Genomic DNA, 19,902 nt, shown 5'->3' on the forward strand with positions numbered 1-19,902 from the left:
GAGGTAGAGAGTAACAATTGCAAATCTGGCTGTTGGTCTTATGATCAGACCCTAGCCCATGTCCCTGCACCCCTTCAGGTGCACATTTCCTCCTATTTCTAATGCTCTTCTTACTGTGAATTCTAGGGGCCACATTTGATCTAAGGAAAGGATTATACCCGATAAATATGTTCATGCTGGGACTGATCCTGCAGTTTTGCAATCAATGGGAGTTCATTTATTGACTTCAATGGGAGCAGGTTCCGGCCCTGTAAAGGAACCACTCGCACTCCAATGGATCAAAACCAGCAGGGACTCTTAATTTGCTTCATGATGACAAAATGTCCTCATCTGAGTTGTCTGTCAGTGTTTTCAGTGTGTGTGTTTGTAGTATTGCAGTCTGCCTCGACCTCCTATTTACATCTCTAAAGCAGTATGTTTAGCCATCGAAACTACTTACATTTCTATCATAGCTTTTCACACATGTGCATGCACCTGCACTGTTGTTCATAGAACAGGCGTGCTAGGCTGGAAAGGGCCATGGTGCTCAAATGTCATGCTGTGTGCTTGATATGTACAGGAACCATAGTTGCTTGGTCACTGGGCCAGCTATACACAAGGTTAATCAGTCACATGTTTTGTCCAAGAAAAGAAGTGAAATCTTTCTCTGCGCCTCGATAATTTCACTTATTTGCAATGGCTCAGCATAGATTCGTTTTTACTCTTTATTGCCAGGCAAACTGGAAACTCAGATCATTACAATTGGAGCTAGTTAGAAAGTTTTTGATTAAAAAAACTTGAATGAAAATATTATTTTCTTGTTTCACAACGAGTTTTGTTGACAATGGGGTTTTATCATATCCTTAGGAGGCATCTGTTATCACGCTGATCTTTTAGAGACATGTTACTTCATGGACCTATATGACTTGTGGCAAACAGCTGCGTTATTGTAGAGTAGACAAAAGGGAAACTTCGCAATACGTAGTCTGGTTTTTGGATTTTCATCCATATGTCTAAATGGAATATAATTAAAGAAAGTGACTTCTGCTTAAAGGCTAGTATTCCATGGCTGGATCTCACTGCGGGTGGATGTCACAGGAGCTGTTTGAATGAAAAATGACTGCTGACGGGTGCATTTTGACAGCCAGTTAGAACTCTTAAAGTAAATAGTGATGTCCACTGACTCCTGCAGCTGTGAAAGAGTAAAACTTGGTGATTTTAACAATGGTGTGAGTGTACAGGTGATGGAGGGGAGAGGAGTGCTAATTGCAGCTTTCTGCTGCTGAAGGAAGTAAGTTATGGATATTGTAAAACGTGTACACTGAGATTTGTAAAATATTATTTCATAGCAGTTCTTTAAGTGATAGTCACATCCAGGGCAGGCCTTGCAGATTGGAACTCAACTCGATGGCATTGTTGTAGTGCTTTAATGCCAGTGAGCAAGATTATTTGGCATGTTACTTTTTGCCAAAACCAGGATACTCCATGTTGGCCTCTGATCTGCTCTGCATGTAGCAGATTGCATCAAGCATGTCCCATCTTTTTTTCTAGGAGATGGTAGCGGAGGTAGAGGAGTCTGACGTGGATCGGTCTCAGTCTCAGCACAGTGTGGAGACTTCAAACTACACCCAGAAACGTAAGGAGGAGGTTTTACTGTGTTGTAAATCTATAGTATGTCTTTGAGGTTAGGGAAGGGAGCATGTTTTGGGAACAGAGCATCTCTGATGAGCTATTTTTCATCATATAAAAACACAAGCAGATATCCCTCTGCCCTCTTCCTTAGCAGCAGTGAAAAAACTAATAGCTATACCTGCACCTCTTCCATCAGAATCTCATCCCTTTATAAGGGATTAAAACAGAAACATGAGATGTAATTCACTCTGCCATTTAGTTTCTCTCTCTTCATGTATGCAAAGGAAAAGGTTTAGAACTGTTCAAGTTTTGCGTTTTCCTAATTGATCCTTGGTTTAAAAAAAGTCAGGAAGGGCCACACTTGTTTACACTTTGAATTAGCAACTGACTTTGGACTCTATTGGAATATTGTGTTTTCTACATTATGTGCAACTACAGAAATGTACTGACGTTTGTTTTTTATCATTTTCATCAGCAAGGAAATTCTTAGGTAGGGCTAAAAATCCAGGAGGGACATGCCTCTAATCTAAGTTCTTAAACGGCTTTGCCTCCAGTATTAAAGGTTCTGAGAAGAGTGTATTATCTTTATGTAACACATGTCCTATGTGTTACGATATCTAGGTCCAACACCATCTGTTAGTGGCAGAGTGTTGGCCTGGATTTTTAACCCAAACATTTAATTTGTCATTGATTTGCCAGACCTGTCCCAGTGCTTAAATAGCATTGTGTGGTTTTAGGTTATTTAGAAGAAAGAGTTTATGGAGTAATATCCCATAGTTATGGATCTGGATAGTTGGTATGGATTGTGCAGATAAGTGGTTTTAGAGAGTAACACATGCTATCCTGCCAAAATCAATTGTGTGTCTTTTATTTAAGAAATCATCCATATAAACATTCATTCATTTCAAGGTCATCTCAGACATTTTGCATGTTGCTGACCTGGTAGATGGTAGCTATAATACTGTGACTTTAAGCCAGTCTACCCTGTTAAACATGGACATAATACTGTGTGCTGTCAAAACTTGCCCAGCTGAAATATCGATGGATGTTGTTTGTTTGTGGTGACTCCAGAAGTCTTGCGTTTTGATACACATTCCTAGGTTAGTTTGCCCATGTGTCCCTTTTGCTTTCCAGACTTCCTCAATTAAGAAATTCTTTTATCCATAGCAGATTCAAGGGGACTCCAGGATTTTTCTTGCATGCTCGGAAGCCCTGGAAAAGAGGAGATATTCAATACTGACGTTGCCTACTCGGAGCAAGCAGCCATTTTGCTCAAAGGATCATTTCTACGGGAGTCTAGGAGGATAAAGGACAAGAGCACCCTAACTGTAAGGGTCGTAAGGCACTTCTCCCCTTGGAACCTGTTGTGCTCACCTCTTAGAGAGAGGGGCCTTGGGAACTTAGTTTATTTTATGGTTTCATGGAATTATACAGGTTAGAAAGACTTCTGTGTAAGCTATAGCAGAACTGTATATATGTGAATGGGGGAGTTTGTGTGTTTGTAATGCAATGATAAATAAGAGGAACTGTGTTGTGGTAGAAGTCGGGAAAGGCGGTATCTCTGCACTGAATCTTAGCTGATGTAACAACTACAGTTCTGCATTGTTGGTGTCTGGGCCACTTGCAATTCCTCTTTTGACTGTAAATTAGAGGAAAGATAATAAGCAGACCCAAGATACTGTGTTGAGGACTCTTGACTTGCATAGGAAAAGAGACTGTCAAAGCTGCATGAAGCTATTGGGCCCCTTTCCAAGTGCTGCAGTGGATTGGGATGGTCTTGTATACTGTATTTGCCTGATGAAATTGGGATCCCAAATAAGACCACAATAAAGAGAAAGCAATGCTGAAGGGAGGCGGCCTCTTCCAGAGCTTAGCAAATGCCCTTATTTATTTAAAATACACATTTAGCATGTTTAAACTATCATCCTGTCTTATGTGCATCCACCTGTGAAAGTGTAATCTGGTTTGTGTCTCATCCAAACTGGTAGTGTTGCATTTTGACTCTGCAAGAAGCTGAGCTACTGCATTCAACCCATTCTGCTACAATATTCAGAACATGTTGCAGCCTGCTTTGCACTCAGAGAAGTTTTACAGCTGCTAGTAACCCTGAAGTTTAGGACTCCAGGGAAACCACAGAGAAGGTGATTGCAATAGCTGAGACAAGAGGAGGTGAATGCATAGATAAGAATTTCACTGGGGATGGAGCAGAAGTAGTGGTGTTCCTGGGCAATGGTTTGTGGCTGGTGAGAGGCAGTTTTACACCATACGAGTGGTGGAAAGAAGTAGCAGGGACATAAAGGAATTCAAGACACACAAGAAAATGAGCAGAATTATTTGCAAACCTTACAAACTTCCTTCCATTCTTTTCTCCCTAGAAGTTTAAGATCCCCAAAGGCAGGCTGGGAGTGACCCGGATAGGAGACTTATCTCCACAGGATATGAAGAAGATCCCCACTTTGGCCCTGATTGAGCTGACGGCTCTCTGCGATGTCTTGGGCTTGGAGTTAAAGAGGAACAAGGCAGCCAAACAGAAGGCAAAAGGTCAGCTCAATCTCCATTCCTGTGATCAAAACCTGACAATGGGGTCTCGGTAACGCTAGACTTCATTATAGACACTCTCAGTCTAATTAATGTGAATCCAGAGTAAAGACAATCAAGATATGCCAGATTTACACAGCTGTCACTTGAGATCAGAACACAGGTCCTTGTTTTTTGTTACTGCCTTCTGTAGGTCTCCCTTATCCCCTTGATATGCTAACTACTATTGTAGCTTCTGGTCCTCTCTTGCCTTCAGTGATTTGGGTATTGATGAAGTGCAGTTCTTGGTTGCACTAGAATAAATGCCCTTTGATTGATAACAACAGAAATAAAGAATTACATGTATTGTCCTTAATGCAGAGAATCGACTCTTTGGAGTTCCACTCATCACTTTGTTGGAAAATGACCAAAAACTCATCCCCAACACCAAGGTCCCGCTGATTCTCCAAGCAGTAAGTTACCTTCAGATTTCACTTGCCCATGATAGCTTCTTGAACACATTTCTGTTTTTGGCCTTGAACCATAATCTGAAAAGGCTGCCTTCAGATATGTAGTTGAGAGCTTTCTGTTCCCTTGTAGTTGCTGTCATGTTTGGAGAAGAAAGGGCTTGACAATGAAGGCATCCTGAGAGTTTCTGGGTCCCAGACCAGGATTAAGGTATAGTCATTTGGGTAGTACTCTAAAGTACGGGAGTACGTGTCAGGTGATCATGTTGCATAAGCCTTAGTTGTAGTATCAACCTTAATTAAAGTGATCCCCACCCTCCCAGCCATCTTGCCAACACAATGAGGAATATTCACTGCTGGAGAACCTAGTAGTAGGTCTACGATATGAAGCACTTTGCAGCATCTGGATTGTTGATGGATTGCCCTATAGAAGATCCCCCTGTTGGATTCCTGTTCTGTTTATTAGTGAAAGTGATGATGTGTTTTCTCCCTTTACAGGGTCTGGAGCAGAAGCTGGAAAGTGACTTCTATACCGGTCTGTTTCACTGGGATGAGGTCCGCCAGAACGATGTGTCTGGCTTACTGAAGAGGTTCATTCGGGAGCTGCCCACCCCTCTGTTGACGGCCGAGTATCTGCCGGCTTTCGCTGCTGTGCAGAGTGAGTCCTTTTTCCAAACAGCCTGGCCTTAGCAGCCTTGGTTTTTCTTCAAAGCTCTATTGCTCTTGTTTTCTCCTAAGCTTTTGTGTTCTAGACAGATACAAACTAGGGTCGATCAAATTCAGGATACTGGGTGCAGTGTCTCTATGTAAACACTAAATTCTTTCTTATTTTCAGTTGTGTACTGTGTACAAAAATTGTCTGCATGGCACTCTTCAAGTATCCCAATAGTGTTATTTATTACTTGTGTAACAGTAGCACCTAGGGGCCCCAACTCAGATCAGGGCCCTATTGCATTAGTCACTGTTCAAATACATAGTAAGAATTATCCTGTAAGTACATAAGACCGATAAAGGATGGGAGGGAAAATAGAGGCACAGAGAGAGGAAGTGGCTTGCTCCAGGTCAGACAGTAGGTCAGTGGTGGAACCATCAATAGAAACCAGCTCTTCTGAATCCCAATCCATTGCCCCCCTCTCCACTGGACCACATTGCCTCCTCCATAGCCTACCCTACCACATGGATTGCATGCCTCTTACCAGATCCAATGCACACGCACACACAACCTCTCTCTCTTTTTTCCCCTCTGATTCTGAGTTAGAATGTGGCTTTTGTCTAAAAACATGGGTTGCTTCCATAAACAATCCATCTAGCGTAGTGTATTTCTCAAGTCCTGCAGCTGCTGCTGTCCCTTTTCAAAGAGGACCATGTTAATGTGCACTAGGTGCCTTTTAGCTTGCACCAGCAGAGTCTATACAAGGCAGTGAGAGCATGCTACATTCTTCTTCAAGTGATGGTCCCTATGTGGATTGCACCTTGGGGGTACGCGTGCGCATCATGTGCTGGGGCCAGAACTGTTGAAAGCAGTGTCCGTTGACCTGCGTGCACACCTTGCGTTGCCCACGTGGTGCGTCCGAGGTCTTATATGTCTGTGCTGGTCGAAACCCCCTCGTTTTCCTCTTACTGCCTCCTGGCTAGAGTCGGAACATCTTCTCCTCTTCAGACCTGAGTTGCAAGTAAACATTTTTCATGGTTAGTAGTAGAATAGTTAGTAAATTGTTAGTTAATCATTAGCGGATCGTTAGTAAGTTGTTAAAAAGTTAGAGTCAGAGATTTAAGTTAGTTTTTCCCCTTGTTTGTCTGGAGGACTATGCCAAAACAGGAGGGCTTCAAGAGCTGCGCCTCGTGCCCGCGATCTTTCTCTGTAGGCGATGAACATTCGCACTGCCTATATTGTTTGGGGGAATCATTAATGATTTGGAGGATGGGGTAGGTAGATTGCACCCTCAGCAAGTTTGCAGATGACACTAAGCTAAGGGGAGTGGTAGATACCCTGGAAGGTAGGAATAGGATATAGAGTGACCTAGACAAATAGGAGGATTGGACCAAAAGAAATCTGATGGGGTTCAACAAGGATAAGTGCAGAGTCCTGCACTTAGGATGGAAGAATCCCATGCACAGCTACAGACTGGGGACCAATGGGCTAGACAGCAGTTCTGCAGAGAAGGACCTGGGGGTTACAGTGGATAAGAAACTGGATATGAGTCAGCAGTGTGCCCTGGTTGCCAAGAAGGCTAATAGCATATTGGTCTGCAGTAGTAGGAGCATTGCCAGAAGACGGAGGGTAGTGATTATTCCCCTCTGTTTGGCATTGGTGAGGTCGCATTTGGAGTATTGTGTCCAGCTTTGGGCCCCCCACTACAAAAAGGATGTAACCAAGTTGAAGAGAGTCCAGCGGAGGGCAACAAAAATGATTAGGGAACTGGAGCACAAGACTTATGAGGAGAGACTGAGGGAACTAGGCTTATTTAGTCTGCAAAAGAGAAGAATGAGAAGGGATTTGATAGCAGCCTTTAACTACCTGAAAGGGAGTTCCAGGGAGGATGGAGCTAGTTTGTTCTCAGTAGTGGCAGATGACAGAACAAGGAACAATGGTCTCAAGATGCAGTGGAGGAAGTCTAGGTTGGACATTAGGAAAATGTTTTTCACTAGGAGGGTGGTGAAGCACTGGAATGGGTTACCTAGGTAGGTGGTGGAATCTCCATCTTTAGAGGTTTTTAAGCTGAGGCTTGACAAAGCCCTGGCTGGGATGATTTAGCTGAGGTTAGTCCTGCTTTGAGCAGGGGGTTGGACTAGATGACCTCCTGAGGTCCCTTTGATGATTCTATGGATCTCATATTGTAATGTGGTGCTCCATCTACCAATCTTTCCCACTCAGAACACGAGAAGCAAGGCAATTTAGACTTAGAAAATTGCTTATGAAGGAAGCTATGCATCCGCATGCACACCAAGAGGTGGCACCAATGGACCCACCTGAGCGCCAACCCACACCAACGTCGCCAAACGTATCGCCAGACAAGCAAGATGGGGCCAAATCCCTGTCCCTGTGCCAGGAAGGAATCCACCTATGGAACTGGTGCATGAGGCACAATATAACATTACAAGTGACACATTTACCGAGAACAGACAACGTCCTTGCGGATGAGCTCAGTCGCTTATTCCATCACTCCCACAAATGGGAACTCCACAACCCCACGCTCCGGACAATTTTCCAATGGTGGGGAATCCCCTCATGGGACCTTTCTGCCTCAGCAACAAACAAACTTCCCCTCTTCTGTTCCAGGGGTGGCAACGCCTTTCTCATTCCATGGACGCCGGACATCTGGTATGCCTTTCCTTCCTTTCCACTCATTCCTCGAGTACTCAGTAAACTGAAACAAGATCAGGCACAGATTGTACTCATAACCCCGTCTTGGCCTGGACAGAATTGGTACTCAGACCTACTGCACCTGTCGACCCACCCCACCCTCCAATACCTCTTCCCTCTCATATCGAACCTACTTACCCAACAAGTTGGCTGCATCCAGCACCCCAACCCAGCACCACTCCACCGCACAGCGTGGTATTCGGATGGGGCTCGTAGGTAGACAATGCCTGATCCTCCCCAGTGCAACGGGTACTCACATGCAGCTACCGTCCCATGACCAGGGCTTATCATCAGGCCAAATGGAGATGTGTTACTCAGTGAACGTCAGACAATTATCACCCCTTGTCAACCATGAGTATTCCAACCATCCTAGACTACCTCCTCTCCCTACAGCAGCTAGGGCTCTCGCATTCCCCTGTAAAAGTTCACATAGTGGCCATTAGCGCTTTCCTCCCACCTGTGGAGGGTTCATCTGGTTTTTAGTCATCAAATTGTTGTTAGGTTTATGAAGGGTTTACTTAATGTGTTCCCAACAGTCAGGGACCCCACTCCAGCTTGGGATTTGAATCTTGTCCTCTCCACTCTTACTAAGCTGCTCTTTGAACCCCTATCCTCCTGTGCCCTTCTGTTTCTCTCTATGAAGACTATCTTTCTCGTAGCTATTACCTCAACTTGACTTGTTGGTGAACTAGCGGCCATGATGGCAGACCCTCCTTTTACCGTCTTTCACAAGGACAAAGTATCACTGAGACTTCACCCCAAATTTCTCCCTAAAGTAGCCTCCCACTTTCACCTCAACCAAGTTATTCATCTCCCTGCTTTTTACCCTAAGCCGCATTCCTCTACCAGTGAGAGAACCCTACACTCTCTCGATGTCAGACGGGCACTAGCCTTTTATTTACAACACACTCACCCCTTCAGGACCTTTCCAAAGCTCTTCCTGGCGATAGCAAGGGGCATGCGCTCTCCTCCCAGCATATTTCCCATTGGATTATTCGTTGCATAAAGGAATGCTACTCACTCTGTCATGTTCAGCTTCCACCTCGTATCAGAGCACATTCCACAAGAGCACAGGCGACCATGACGGCCTTTCTTGCCAATGTCCCATGGCAAGACATTTGCAAAACACAACTTGGACATCTATACACATGTTCATGGCTCACTACGCTTTGACTAATGCCGCCTCTACTAACGCGCCAATGGGCGCTGCAGTTCTACAAACTCTGGCATCTACGGAGTCCTAGCCCCGCCTCCATACTGGTTACTACTAGCTACGCTCCCACAGTGCAATCCACACAGGGACCATCACTCGAAGAAGAAGGAGAGGTTACTTACTGTAACTGATGGCTCTTCGAGATGTGTGGTCCCTATCTGGATTCCAATCCCATCCCCTGTCCCCTCTGCTTAAGGCACAATGCCTAGGTGTAAGAGGAAACCGAGGGGGCGTCAAGCAGTGCAGACATATAAGACCTCGGATGCACCACGTGGGCAACGCGAGGCATGCACGTGGGTCAACGGACACTTCTTTCAACACTTTCGGCTCCGGCACGTGGCGTGCATGCATATCCCCAGGATGGAATCCAGATAGGGACCACACATCTTGAAGAACTGTGAGTTACAGTAAGTAACCTCCCCTTCCACATTGCTGCAGTCCATAATGCAGTATCTTGTAGACAAGCCCTAAATCACTGAGGTGCTCTGGTCATTTTATCCTTGAGTTTTTCCCATATTAGTGATACATGTTTCACAACCAGCATGTTCAGAGCTCTGATTCCGTGTGGGAGCCAGGCTGACTTAGGTGTTTAATAGACTCAGATTATTTTGCATTTATGCTGTTGGTGTTTAATGCATTCTTCCAACTGTAGATATTCCAGACCTGAAGCAGAGATTGCAAGCTCTCAACCTACTTATCCTGATTCTGCCAGAGGCCAACAGAAACACCCTAAAGGTAATAACCACCTTTTACTGTGTCAGTTGTGTGAGAGAATGTGAATCCTGTCAGAGAACCTATGTTTTAATACCTCATATAGAGAGAGGTATAAGCAATCTGCGCTTGATCTTGTATGAACTCCATTAACGTGTCTAGGTGTGGATGCCTGGGCCAAACAAACTCCCCTGTGAGTTAAGTGAGATTGCCCAGTTTATGCATGCAAACGCAGAAGCAGCAGGAGTCATGCCTTGTCAGGGTGCATCTCTTATGCCCAGGTTTGACATTATGGCTCTTCCTATTAGAATATCCATTGACCAAGGTCTCCTGGCTCTTGGATACCAAGATGCAGCTGATCTTTGTGATTACTATATGATATCTGTTAAAATGTAGAAAAAAGTGTTGCAAAAGTTTTAACTTTCTACCCCTACTGATCAGACTGCACTAAAATCCCTCCCTTATCTATTCATCTAATTTTGAACAAGAGAATGTTATTTCTGGGTCAGCTTTGTGGCAATGCAAGACATTTGGATTTTATTTCAGTTCTCTAGCAGTTTGGAGGACCCAGGTGTCAGGAGTACTCAAGAAGCCATGTCCTTAATTCCCACAAGCAGGTCCCAAGTTGCTCAGCACCTCCAAATGATCAAAGTGCAATATCTCCATAAGGGAGTCCTGCAGAACTATTGTAACTTTAAAACTCGGGTTTGATTGGTCAAATGATCTAGTGTTCTCAGGTAGCCTGGGATGGGTTTTGGTTTTGGGTAGAAACAGGAGACGCTTGTCTGTTTCACCTGAGTGAAGCTTTGTGTTTTGTGGGATCTTTGGAATCTGAAATTCAGAGTGAATTCCAAAGGATGCAACCTGTCACAGGTCAGGGAAGAAGACCTCATCTGCCTTGTGCTTACCTTGTTATCTTTCCTGACTTGTGGGTTTGACCCTCCAAAATCCACCACACAGCTTGGTGCAACTAACTGATGACTTCTTAGTGTTCGGACCTAACCATCAAGCCCACTTACATTTGTGACCTAATTTAGGATATGCACTCAGATCTTCAGAAGTGAAAGGCTATTGACGTTAACCCACTGACTCACCTGGCTCTTGCAAAATCAGGTTTGCTGAATCTTACTGTTCACAGATGTCTTGAAAACACGAATCTCTTTCCCCCTCTTTCAGGCTCTGCTGGAATTTCTCAGTAAAGTGGTTGCTAGAGAGAAAAAGAACAAAATGAATCTCTGGAATGTTTCCACAGTCATTGCTCCAAATCTCTTCATGCATAAAGGACTGCCGAATAAGATCCCAGAAGGGAAGGAGAAGCAGCTAGCAGAGGGGGCAGCTGATGTTGTGCGGATGATGATCCATTACCAAGACTTGCTTTGGACTGTAAGTCACATGACTGTTTGTTGGATGATAGCAACATGTGCATTAGCCAGATGGGGACGTGACTCAGAGTGAGAGAGTCCTGAACATTTTAAAGGAAACCGAACTCTGTAGACAAAAGTTTTTTGGCTAAATTCTGCTGTTGTCTCTACTGCTCTGAAGGCAGATGGGCAAAATATTATGTCTACAGAATGTTGTTTTTTAGAAGTGTTTGAAAGTCTGACTGATTTCTCTGCAAGTGATCTGGCCTGTAAATGTGATAAGCATAAAGACAAATCCTCTCTCTCAAAAAAGAAACACAGCCACCAAAAGTCTCTTAAAAAACACTTGACATTTCAGGAGTAACTTTCTGCAGATGCCCCAAGAGGTATTCTTTTTCCTGCAAATAGATAGGACTCAGGGTTGAAAGTGGTTGGGGATATGCCACCCCTCACTCACAATATTCTAATTTCCCCATCAATCTTTCAATGTAGGGAAAACTTGTGCATGTTCCACGGTCACTGTCAACATATATTGGAGCCCAGTGCTTTCAGAATAGCTTTATAGAAATGACTGTCTAGTCCTTGAAGGGATCCATCCACCCGCCCCACTCTATTTGTTCTATTTATTGGTTTGTTTTTATTTCCCTTAGATCTCCTCTTTCCTGCTAGCTCAAGTGAGAAAACTGAATGAGAGCAGCAGCCGGAGGTACCAGTTCTACGACAAACGGATTAAGAACTTGCTACGGAAGATTCACACAGACAAGGACAAGGTGGAGAAGAACCAGGCAGAAGTAAGCAAGCCGAACCCTCTGAGGGATGGGGTTGAATGAAGATATCCTGTTAAAGATCCCCTTATGAGTGATGAGTATATGCTGAGGGGTTAAATTTCTTTTTACTCAAAATTAAAAAGAAACTGCTAAAAACATTAGAACAAACTCCTCAAAATCTCATCTCACTGACTTGCTGGAAAACACACCCAGTGCACCTCTTTGAGCTGCACAAATGCTGTGGCCTAGATGTTATGTGCTCTCAGGCTTGTGTATGTGAGGAGGGAAATTTGAAGTTCTGGTGCTTGAATCTTGTCTTCTCAGCTGTACCAAGTGTAAACTTGACACAACTGAGGATCTGGCCCTGTATGTTCACAGAGGACATACTGGCCTATCTTACTGATACACACAGGCTCTTATTACCAATGCTAGCCAGAAATCCTAGAAACCTAGAGAGGAGGGCAGCAGCCTTTAGCTACCTGTCTGTCTCTCCTGCTCTGCCTTTGTGCTTCCAAAACACGTGTTCTGATCAGCAGGGTTCCATGATACCAGTGTTAGTGAGGAAAGATGCATGTGGTTGTGCTGGATATTAGAAAACAATGGGTCCATGACTAGAACTTGTAGGCACTTCGGTAATACAAATAATAATAAAGTAATAATGATTCACTGTACTTGTTTCCATGCCACTTTCTTTCCCGTGGGTGCTGACAAACCCTATTCAAACTCGGTTTAAAACAGCAGTTACCAAATGGGAGCCTCTCTTTTTAAAGGGAAAATGTGCCAAAGTTAGGAAGTGATGCACTGACCATGGTGTACCTGCAAATTTTGGCTTTTCTCTATTCAAAAAATTAGAGACCAGCAGATCAATTAAACAATATGGACAGGTCACTCTCACACCCCACATTATACAATGCAGTTATCTGCAGCTGCTGCTTTATAGAGTTGGTAGCTATCCACTATGGAGCAAACAGAGTATAATTTAAGCAGGAAGAACTGTGTGTTGTGGGACATCCATTATAAAACTTTTAAAGAGCTGAGCAGAGAATAGAAGTTCAATTTTACAAAGGATTTTGGGACTTTGAAATTTTGGCTTTTTTCTGAATGGAACCAAAACTGAACACTTTGAAATTTTATTAAAGAAAATTTAAAAAAATAGGTTTGGGTTGCTCAAAACTTTTTTGTTTGGACAAAATTAGAATGTTTTGTTAGAAAAATGTTGCAACGGGGCATTTCAGTGCTTTCAGAACTCTTTTTCAGGTTTTTCTTCCAAAATGAAATTCAGGCAAATCAACTTAATTTCACTAAGCTTTCAATTTCAGTGGAACTGAAGGTTCTGACAGAATAATAGCGACATCAAAAGTTTCTACCACCAGCTTTAATGCCTATACCATCCATGACCACCAGAGGGCACCCCACCTATTCTATTCCAAATTGTATCCAAAAGACCAACAATTCCATTCTTGGCTACAATATTAAGACAAAAGTCCATTTCTTTAATCGTTGCTGCTTTTAGACAGTTCTGTATTTTCACATCTCTACCTGGTGTAAATCTCATCAACAGGCCATTGGATTTGTACTTGTACACAATTTCCCACCTCTTTTTAGAAAACTGACATCTCTTGTTCTTAATTGATGCCAGTGTCTTTCTTTTAAAACCGTATCTCTCCCCCCATGTTCTCCCTTCCCCCTCCCTCTTTTTTTTTTTTTATTTTAGCCTTCCAAGACAGTGAAAGTCCAGACATCTCTGTTCATGAAGGATTCACTAGAGGTTCATTTGAACAATGGAACCAAAGCTGCTGATGTCCTGAGGCAGTTTCAGAAGCACGTCAGCCAGAATGGCTGGAGTATTGTCAACACAGTCAACCTCATCAAATGGTAAAAGGCGTTATAAACCAACAGAGTAGTCCAGTTTCCACATGTTTTCTCTTTCTGTGGGCAGGGGTTGGCTGGCGACGGCAGAAGGGCTATATATAGTGACTAGCATTCAGTGTCTCGTTCTGGTTTGCTGTTTTAAACCTTCTGAAGTATATGTGTGTGTGTGGGGGGGTGGAGGCAGTGGAAACCCTAATCTCCTTTAAATTGTGACTGCATCATTGTGCAGGCTTCCGGAGATCTGGAGCATCTATTGGTCTGCTGCCCTCTGGGTGCTAGAGAGCAGGTGAACTGTAGCGATATGTGCAAGATTCTCTTGGGGAGGAGGGATGGATGCCCCTCCGGGGGGGACGGACCCTTATTGGCTTCCGTTTTGAAGATTGCAGTGAAGCAGGAGAGAGAGGTGGTGTCAGTTTTACTTAGCAGCCAAAATATCACCCTTTGTGCTAATCCAGACAATTGTTTATATCTGGCAGCATTTTCAGGAGGCATGCATTGATGCACCTCTTGCACCTCATCCTTAAGCAGGGTACGTCCAGGCTTAGGAGGGTGAAGGAGAAGGCAATCAAAGTTGTCACATTAGATTGGAAAGCATTCGCGCTACTATCCCAATAATCAGCTACCATCCCTACGAAAGGCTGCTGCAGTGTTCCTTACGCAGGCGAGTGCAGCTTGAATAGGCTGTCAGTCCAAGGTGCATGCTGCTGATAGACATTGATTTTATGCCCTTTGTTTTCCATCTGAGAAGCTAATCCTTTGCCAGCCCTTTGTGGGTCTGCCTCGCATCAGTCTCGATTCTTGGGTGATCTTTTCAACAGTTGCACTCCAAGAGGGTGAGGGGAGTCTATTGCCCTGCACCCTGTAGCTTCTGTTATCCTTTCTGGCCTTTGAAACATGAACTGCTGAGTTCAATGTGATTGTTCTGGCCTGCTTTGTACAAAGCCCAGTTACACTGTAGTGTTTCTTCTTTGTCTCTTGCAGTAATGGTGCCGTCGAGTCTATGAACCTGCTCCTGTATGAAGTAGGCGGCAATATAAGTACGTGAGATTTGGTGCTGAACAGCTGCATGTCTCTTCTTGGTTCTGGGGCATTAGTGGGGGAATTAAGAGAGAAAGTGTGGCTAGGGGAGGGGGTTCTGATAAAGGTGGAGCAAAACTATACTCGCCATGGGTGAAATTCACCCAAGTACACAGAGTCCATACAAGACCCTCTGTTGCCTAAGTGGTTCAGAGAGTCCTTGAAGTGGTTACCAAGGCAATCTAGCTTGATAGAGAGGGGAGTTATTAAAAAATGGGCCCATTAAAAATGTTAAAGCCCAGACATCCAAAAGAACTCCATGCCAACACGTGTGATCGGCTTCTGTTGAGAACAAGGCCATTTGGAATAATGGGAGATTGTAGGAGCTGAACTCTTTTTCTAAAATTTGGTCCACTTTGTTCAGGTGGTGACAGTAGAGCACTCTTGAAAACATGGCCCTAAAATAGTTACACTTTCTAAAGTAACTCCTCTTTGAAATGCAGCAGAACCAGGTACATGTCTACTTCTTTTCACCATAACAGAAAAGCTTTATTGGCACTAGTTCTGAATGACCTGCAGAACTTGCCTGTGGCTTTAACGTTGAGCTACGCAGCCATCCAGACCAATGCCATCCCATCCTATGCCATCCTCTAGTTCGCATACAGTGTTTTTTTTTAACCAAACCCAACTTTATTCTTGTAAGTCAATCTCCACTGTACACCTGATCCTGTTTAAAGAATAAGTCAGCAGCATTAGTAAAATGATCCTGTACCATAATATGAGGATGATACAATGCATCTATTAAATGTTAAAGGAAAAGACTAATGCTACTGGAAAACTTACTCAAGAATGAACTAGCGAACAACCTGTTCGGGTCGTCCTTCCCTGATAGCAACTGGCTCAACAAGTTCAAGGTTCTAGCTGGTCACTGCCTGTCTTGTGAGGACTGATAAGATTTTTTATGGTATTAGGAATTCCTAAAGAGAGTCTCTCCTAATGAGTATAGAGGACATGGTGGTGAGATAGTGTGGACTAAGCATGAAGATGGAATTTCTGTAATGTCAGTCTATAAAGAGTTACCAGATTATCAAGAGAATAACTCTGTCTATCTGCAGAAGTCTGCCTTTAATGCTTCTCCATTGTAGTATCAACAGAAGACCAGGGACTCTGTCTGCTTGATAGAAGCAACTTAATCCCTCCTACCAGATCCAAAGGCTGTGAGTGATCTGTATGAAGGCTTTTCCCAGCACTAAAGTTCTTGGATGTTAATACTGTGTTATGGTACCTTTATAATGATTAAAAGGCCAAAGCTGAGAATGAGGATGGTAGGCTGGTTCGCTGTACTGACTGAAGTTGGTAACAAAAGTGTATCTGTTCAAGGGTCTTTACCGGTTCAGTTACTATGCTGGAGCATGGCCCAGTAAATGTAATTTACTTTAAGGAACATTGTCAACTTTACTGCAGAACTTAAAAAACAAACAAAAACACAACACCACTGGGGGAAATTATTCATGATCTACAATGACCAAACTGAAATGAAAAAGGTGAAATAAACAGCATAGACAGTGAAAACTAAATGAAATAATACAAATTTTGTCAACCTTAATAAACTAAGGTAGTGTTAGTAACACAGGTATGGAAACTTTGTTGTTTAAAAACGTTTTAAAAGGGAAGATTGGGTTGTAACCCATTTCTGTGCCTGTACTTCTCCAGCACCACTGCGTGCACACTAAGGCCCTTTCTAAACTCGAAGTTGTACAGCTTTAAGCTCACCAGTAGCGTTAAAGTGGTTCAATCCTTCTAGTGGGGATGCAGTAATTTTGATGTTGCTTATTCCTGTATGGGAAAGGAAATGACTATACTGATATATGTCACTTTTATGCCAGTATAACTGTTCACACTTGGACTTTTACCAGTATAATAACCATTTCAGTAAAACAGATCACACCCATAACCAAATTGTTATACCAGCCACACTTTCTTGTGCAAACTAGGCCTCAGATCAGATTCCAGCAAATGCACAAACAACTAATAAAACTTCATACAGACAAAACCCATCACCAGCAGGGAGGGGGAATTGTTTTTTTCCTACCTGCAAGCATCAATGTTCCTGAAGTGTACGGGTAAAGTTGCATGTACACAAATGAAAACGACTACTTCTTAAAACTTGATCCATGATGAGTCCACTTCTAAAAACAGGGGTAGCTATTACTATGACTCATGAAACTTGTTTGCCCTAAATAGCTGCACATATATATTTCAAATAATTTGAATAATGCTAGACACAGGAAAAAGTAATAACCAGAGGACTGGGAGCGCAAAATACTTCTTAAAATGTTGTGTTTTTATCCAACAGGTGAACATTGCCTGGACCCAGATACATACCTCTTAGACTTGTACCAAGTCAACCCCCATGCTGAATGGATTATAAGGCAAAATCCGTCCTTTCCATGGATGCTCTAGGGAAAGCATGAGTGACAAACTTTTGTTTCAATTTTCTGGGCATGAGCAAAAAGCTAGAACTTTTTTTAATGAATGTGGCATCCCAGAATGGAAGAAGGTTGTTACTTTGGAGGGAAATTAGCAGTATTGATTTGTTTGTTTTTGTTTGTTTGTTTGTTTTACTACTTCAGTAACAGCAGGCTAAAAAAAGAGAGCACTTGAGAGTTGGTAACCAATGGAAGTCAACATTAGGTCACAGAATCCAGCTGGTGTGAATACTCTTCGTGAAGCACCTGCAAGCAGAATTGCAGAGAAGGTGGAGGAGAGATCTGTCCTGGAGGAAGAACGTGGTAGAATATCTCTTAATCCTTTTGGGTTTGCATTGTTCTTTATTTTGGCCACACCCTCATTTTGGAGGAGAGAGATGGTCAAATCAACTAGCACTATCAACAGTCTAGTCTTCTTGTGTTGCATTTGTTAAGTTTCATGGACTTTTCAATGAGCGTTATATGTACGGTGCTGGGAGAACTAGATGCATTCCCTCCCTCCCAAGTCTCATGGTTTCTCTGAAAAGAGTTAGGACATTTTTGGTTTTGTTCATGAAGGATGTAATGGATGCCCAGAGTAGCCAGATGTAAGGAGAGGCCGGCATCCATCATGTAACATCTACAGTTAAAGCTGCGCACAAGAAAAGTAGCTGTCCATGGAAAAACATGGACTTGGTATCAACCCTTCTTCAGATGGACTAGCTGCTAGAGGAGGCATGCTGCAGAGGAACTGCTTATCTGTTCTTGCACAAGTCCTGTTGGTAATGCACAGTGAAAATAGTAATAGCTGCACCCAAGATGTGAAGTGCTCTGACACTGAAAGAAGGACCAGCATCTCGTTTTGCTGCTTGCTCATCTTTGTGACTCTTCCATAGTAAAAGGTGGCAGAGGAGAGATTCTGGAACTGTATTTGAGGAATTTTTTTATTGTATTTCTAAGCACTTCTGTCCTTATCTAGGGACCAAACTGGGCTTGGTTTGGGTGTGGTAGAGCATATGTTAAAGCCTGCAAAATCAACATTAATGTGAGGCTTAGTCTGACCTCACCACAGCTCCACACAGCTTCTTACACTCCTTGCTGAGGTAAAGGTAATCTAAGTGATGTGTGGAGATCATCTTTGACTACAGACTCCCTCAGGCTACTGTGGGCACTGAGTGAGGCTCTTTTGTGCTGGCTGCAACCTTCCATGACTCTGGAGTATGAATGCTGTGGATCTGTGGAGAGCCCAGAATAGTTACCACCTGCTTGGCTGCGTAAACATGTGAACTGGAATGCAGCTCTGGAAGAATACCTCAGAAGTGTCACTGTCCTTTACAGCTGTGCTGAAATCCCTCAGGAATGTGGGAGCCCGCTATACACAGTCTGTGGAATGTGCAGCAAATCCACCCACCTAACTGTACCCCCAGCTTGCAATATCATGTATTTTAAACATTGGTAAATGATATCCATGTGTCACAGACAGTTCTGTCCTTCAAGTATACTTCAGAAAGTCTTCCTTTGTCCGTCCTTAACCACACTGGAGACAATCTCAGTATTATTTCTTTCACTAAATGAATTGTGTCCATTGCTGTCTGAACTGATTCTCTTTACTGTTTTCTCAGGCTGATACTTAGCTGTTGCTATTCCCCATTTGGAATCATAAAGTTTCTTGTAAGAGCACTTGAAATATAGATTGATTTTCCTTTTTTCATCCCAGTTAAAATCTTTTGAGATGATTAAGATGCTTGAGAAACAGCTGAGCCATATTCTGTTGAATTCTTCTTAGTCTTGATGTTGTTCCTGTATTTACGATGCTGATTTTTTAAGATGTTGTATATATGAGACTGTCTGTTGCTTGTTTCGATTGTTTTAGATAAAAATTATGATATGCAGATGCATGGATTTGAGGGATCATCACTTTCATGTCTTCCACTCTTCTAATCCTTTTTTAAACAGCCTAAATAAAAATTTCAAATTGTAAGTGAAGATTTTAAAAAATGACTAACGACTATGGCTGCCTCAATTTTGGGAATGGGAGAAGGCCTTACTTAGGTTACTTTAAAGGGGCCTGGTTTTCAGAGGAGGGGTGCTTCACAAGTCCTGAAATTCCAGCTGCTCTTTGTTTGGGCCCTCAAAACACTAGGGCCACAAATGACTGGTCGCTTCTGAAAATCTTGGCCAAAGCGATTGTTATGAGCGTTAGCAAAAGAACAAAAACACAGCAGAGATTAACGAAACGGGACTACAACATTCTAAAGTAATAGCTGCTGCATGGTGGCCCATCTTTGGATAGCAGGGGATCATCTCATGAATGATGTGGGAGTTAAAAGTGTGCAGATGAGCCCATTCATGCTCCCCTACTAAAGGTGCTCGTACTGTAAGATGCATCCCTGATAAAGTACTAAATCATGTAGCTTTCTTTTTTTTTTCCACCCGTAGGCTAATATCCTAGGTGGTTTTATTTATATATTCAATTTTTTTCGATGTAAAACTTGTCTAGTGACATTTGACAAGTCTCTGCAATATATCTCCAA

The 19,902-nt window shown here is 43.0% G+C and overlaps 1 protein-coding gene across 5 annotated transcripts in view; it reads left to right on the forward strand.

Annotated features, from left to right (window-relative positions):
- Window positions 1-19,369, forward strand: part of ARHGAP40 (Rho GTPase activating protein 40) — a 68,914-nt gene extending 49,545 nt beyond the window's left edge. For 2 of the 5 annotated variants that reach the window (XM_067554409.1, XM_067554413.1), the window contains exons 4-15: window positions 1,531-1,615; window positions 2,779-2,939; window positions 3,987-4,152; window positions 4,510-4,601; window positions 4,729-4,806; window positions 5,094-5,253; window positions 9,825-9,907; window positions 11,060-11,266; window positions 11,895-12,035; window positions 13,726-13,886; window positions 14,865-14,920; window positions 17,257-19,369. In XM_067554409.1, the coding sequence (XP_067410510.1) occupies window positions 1,531-1,615; window positions 2,779-2,939; window positions 3,987-4,152; window positions 4,510-4,601; window positions 4,729-4,806; window positions 5,094-5,253; window positions 9,825-9,907; window positions 11,060-11,266; window positions 11,895-12,035; window positions 13,726-13,886; window positions 14,865-14,920; window positions 17,257-17,363 (1,497 nt within the window). In that variant the 3' untranslated portion in view covers window positions 17,364-19,369. The remainder of the gene's footprint in view (window positions 1-1,530; window positions 1,616-2,778; window positions 2,940-3,986; window positions 4,153-4,509; window positions 4,602-4,728; window positions 4,807-5,093; window positions 5,254-9,824; window positions 9,908-11,059; window positions 11,267-11,894; window positions 12,036-13,725; window positions 13,887-14,864; window positions 14,921-17,256) is intronic. The other 3 variants (XM_067554412.1, XM_067554411.1, XM_067554410.1) reach the window with 3 other exon arrangements.
- Window positions 19,370-19,902: the final 533 nt, after the last annotated feature.

The sequence above is a fragment of the Emydura macquarii genome, unplaced genomic scaffold (genome assembly GCF_026122565.2).
Source record: "Emydura macquarii macquarii isolate MOO-44397 ecotype Brisbane River unplaced genomic scaffold, CSIRO-AGI_Emac_v2 contig_1483, whole genome shotgun sequence".
Classification (NCBI taxonomy): domain Eukaryota; kingdom Metazoa; phylum Chordata; order Testudines; family Chelidae; genus Emydura; species Emydura macquarii.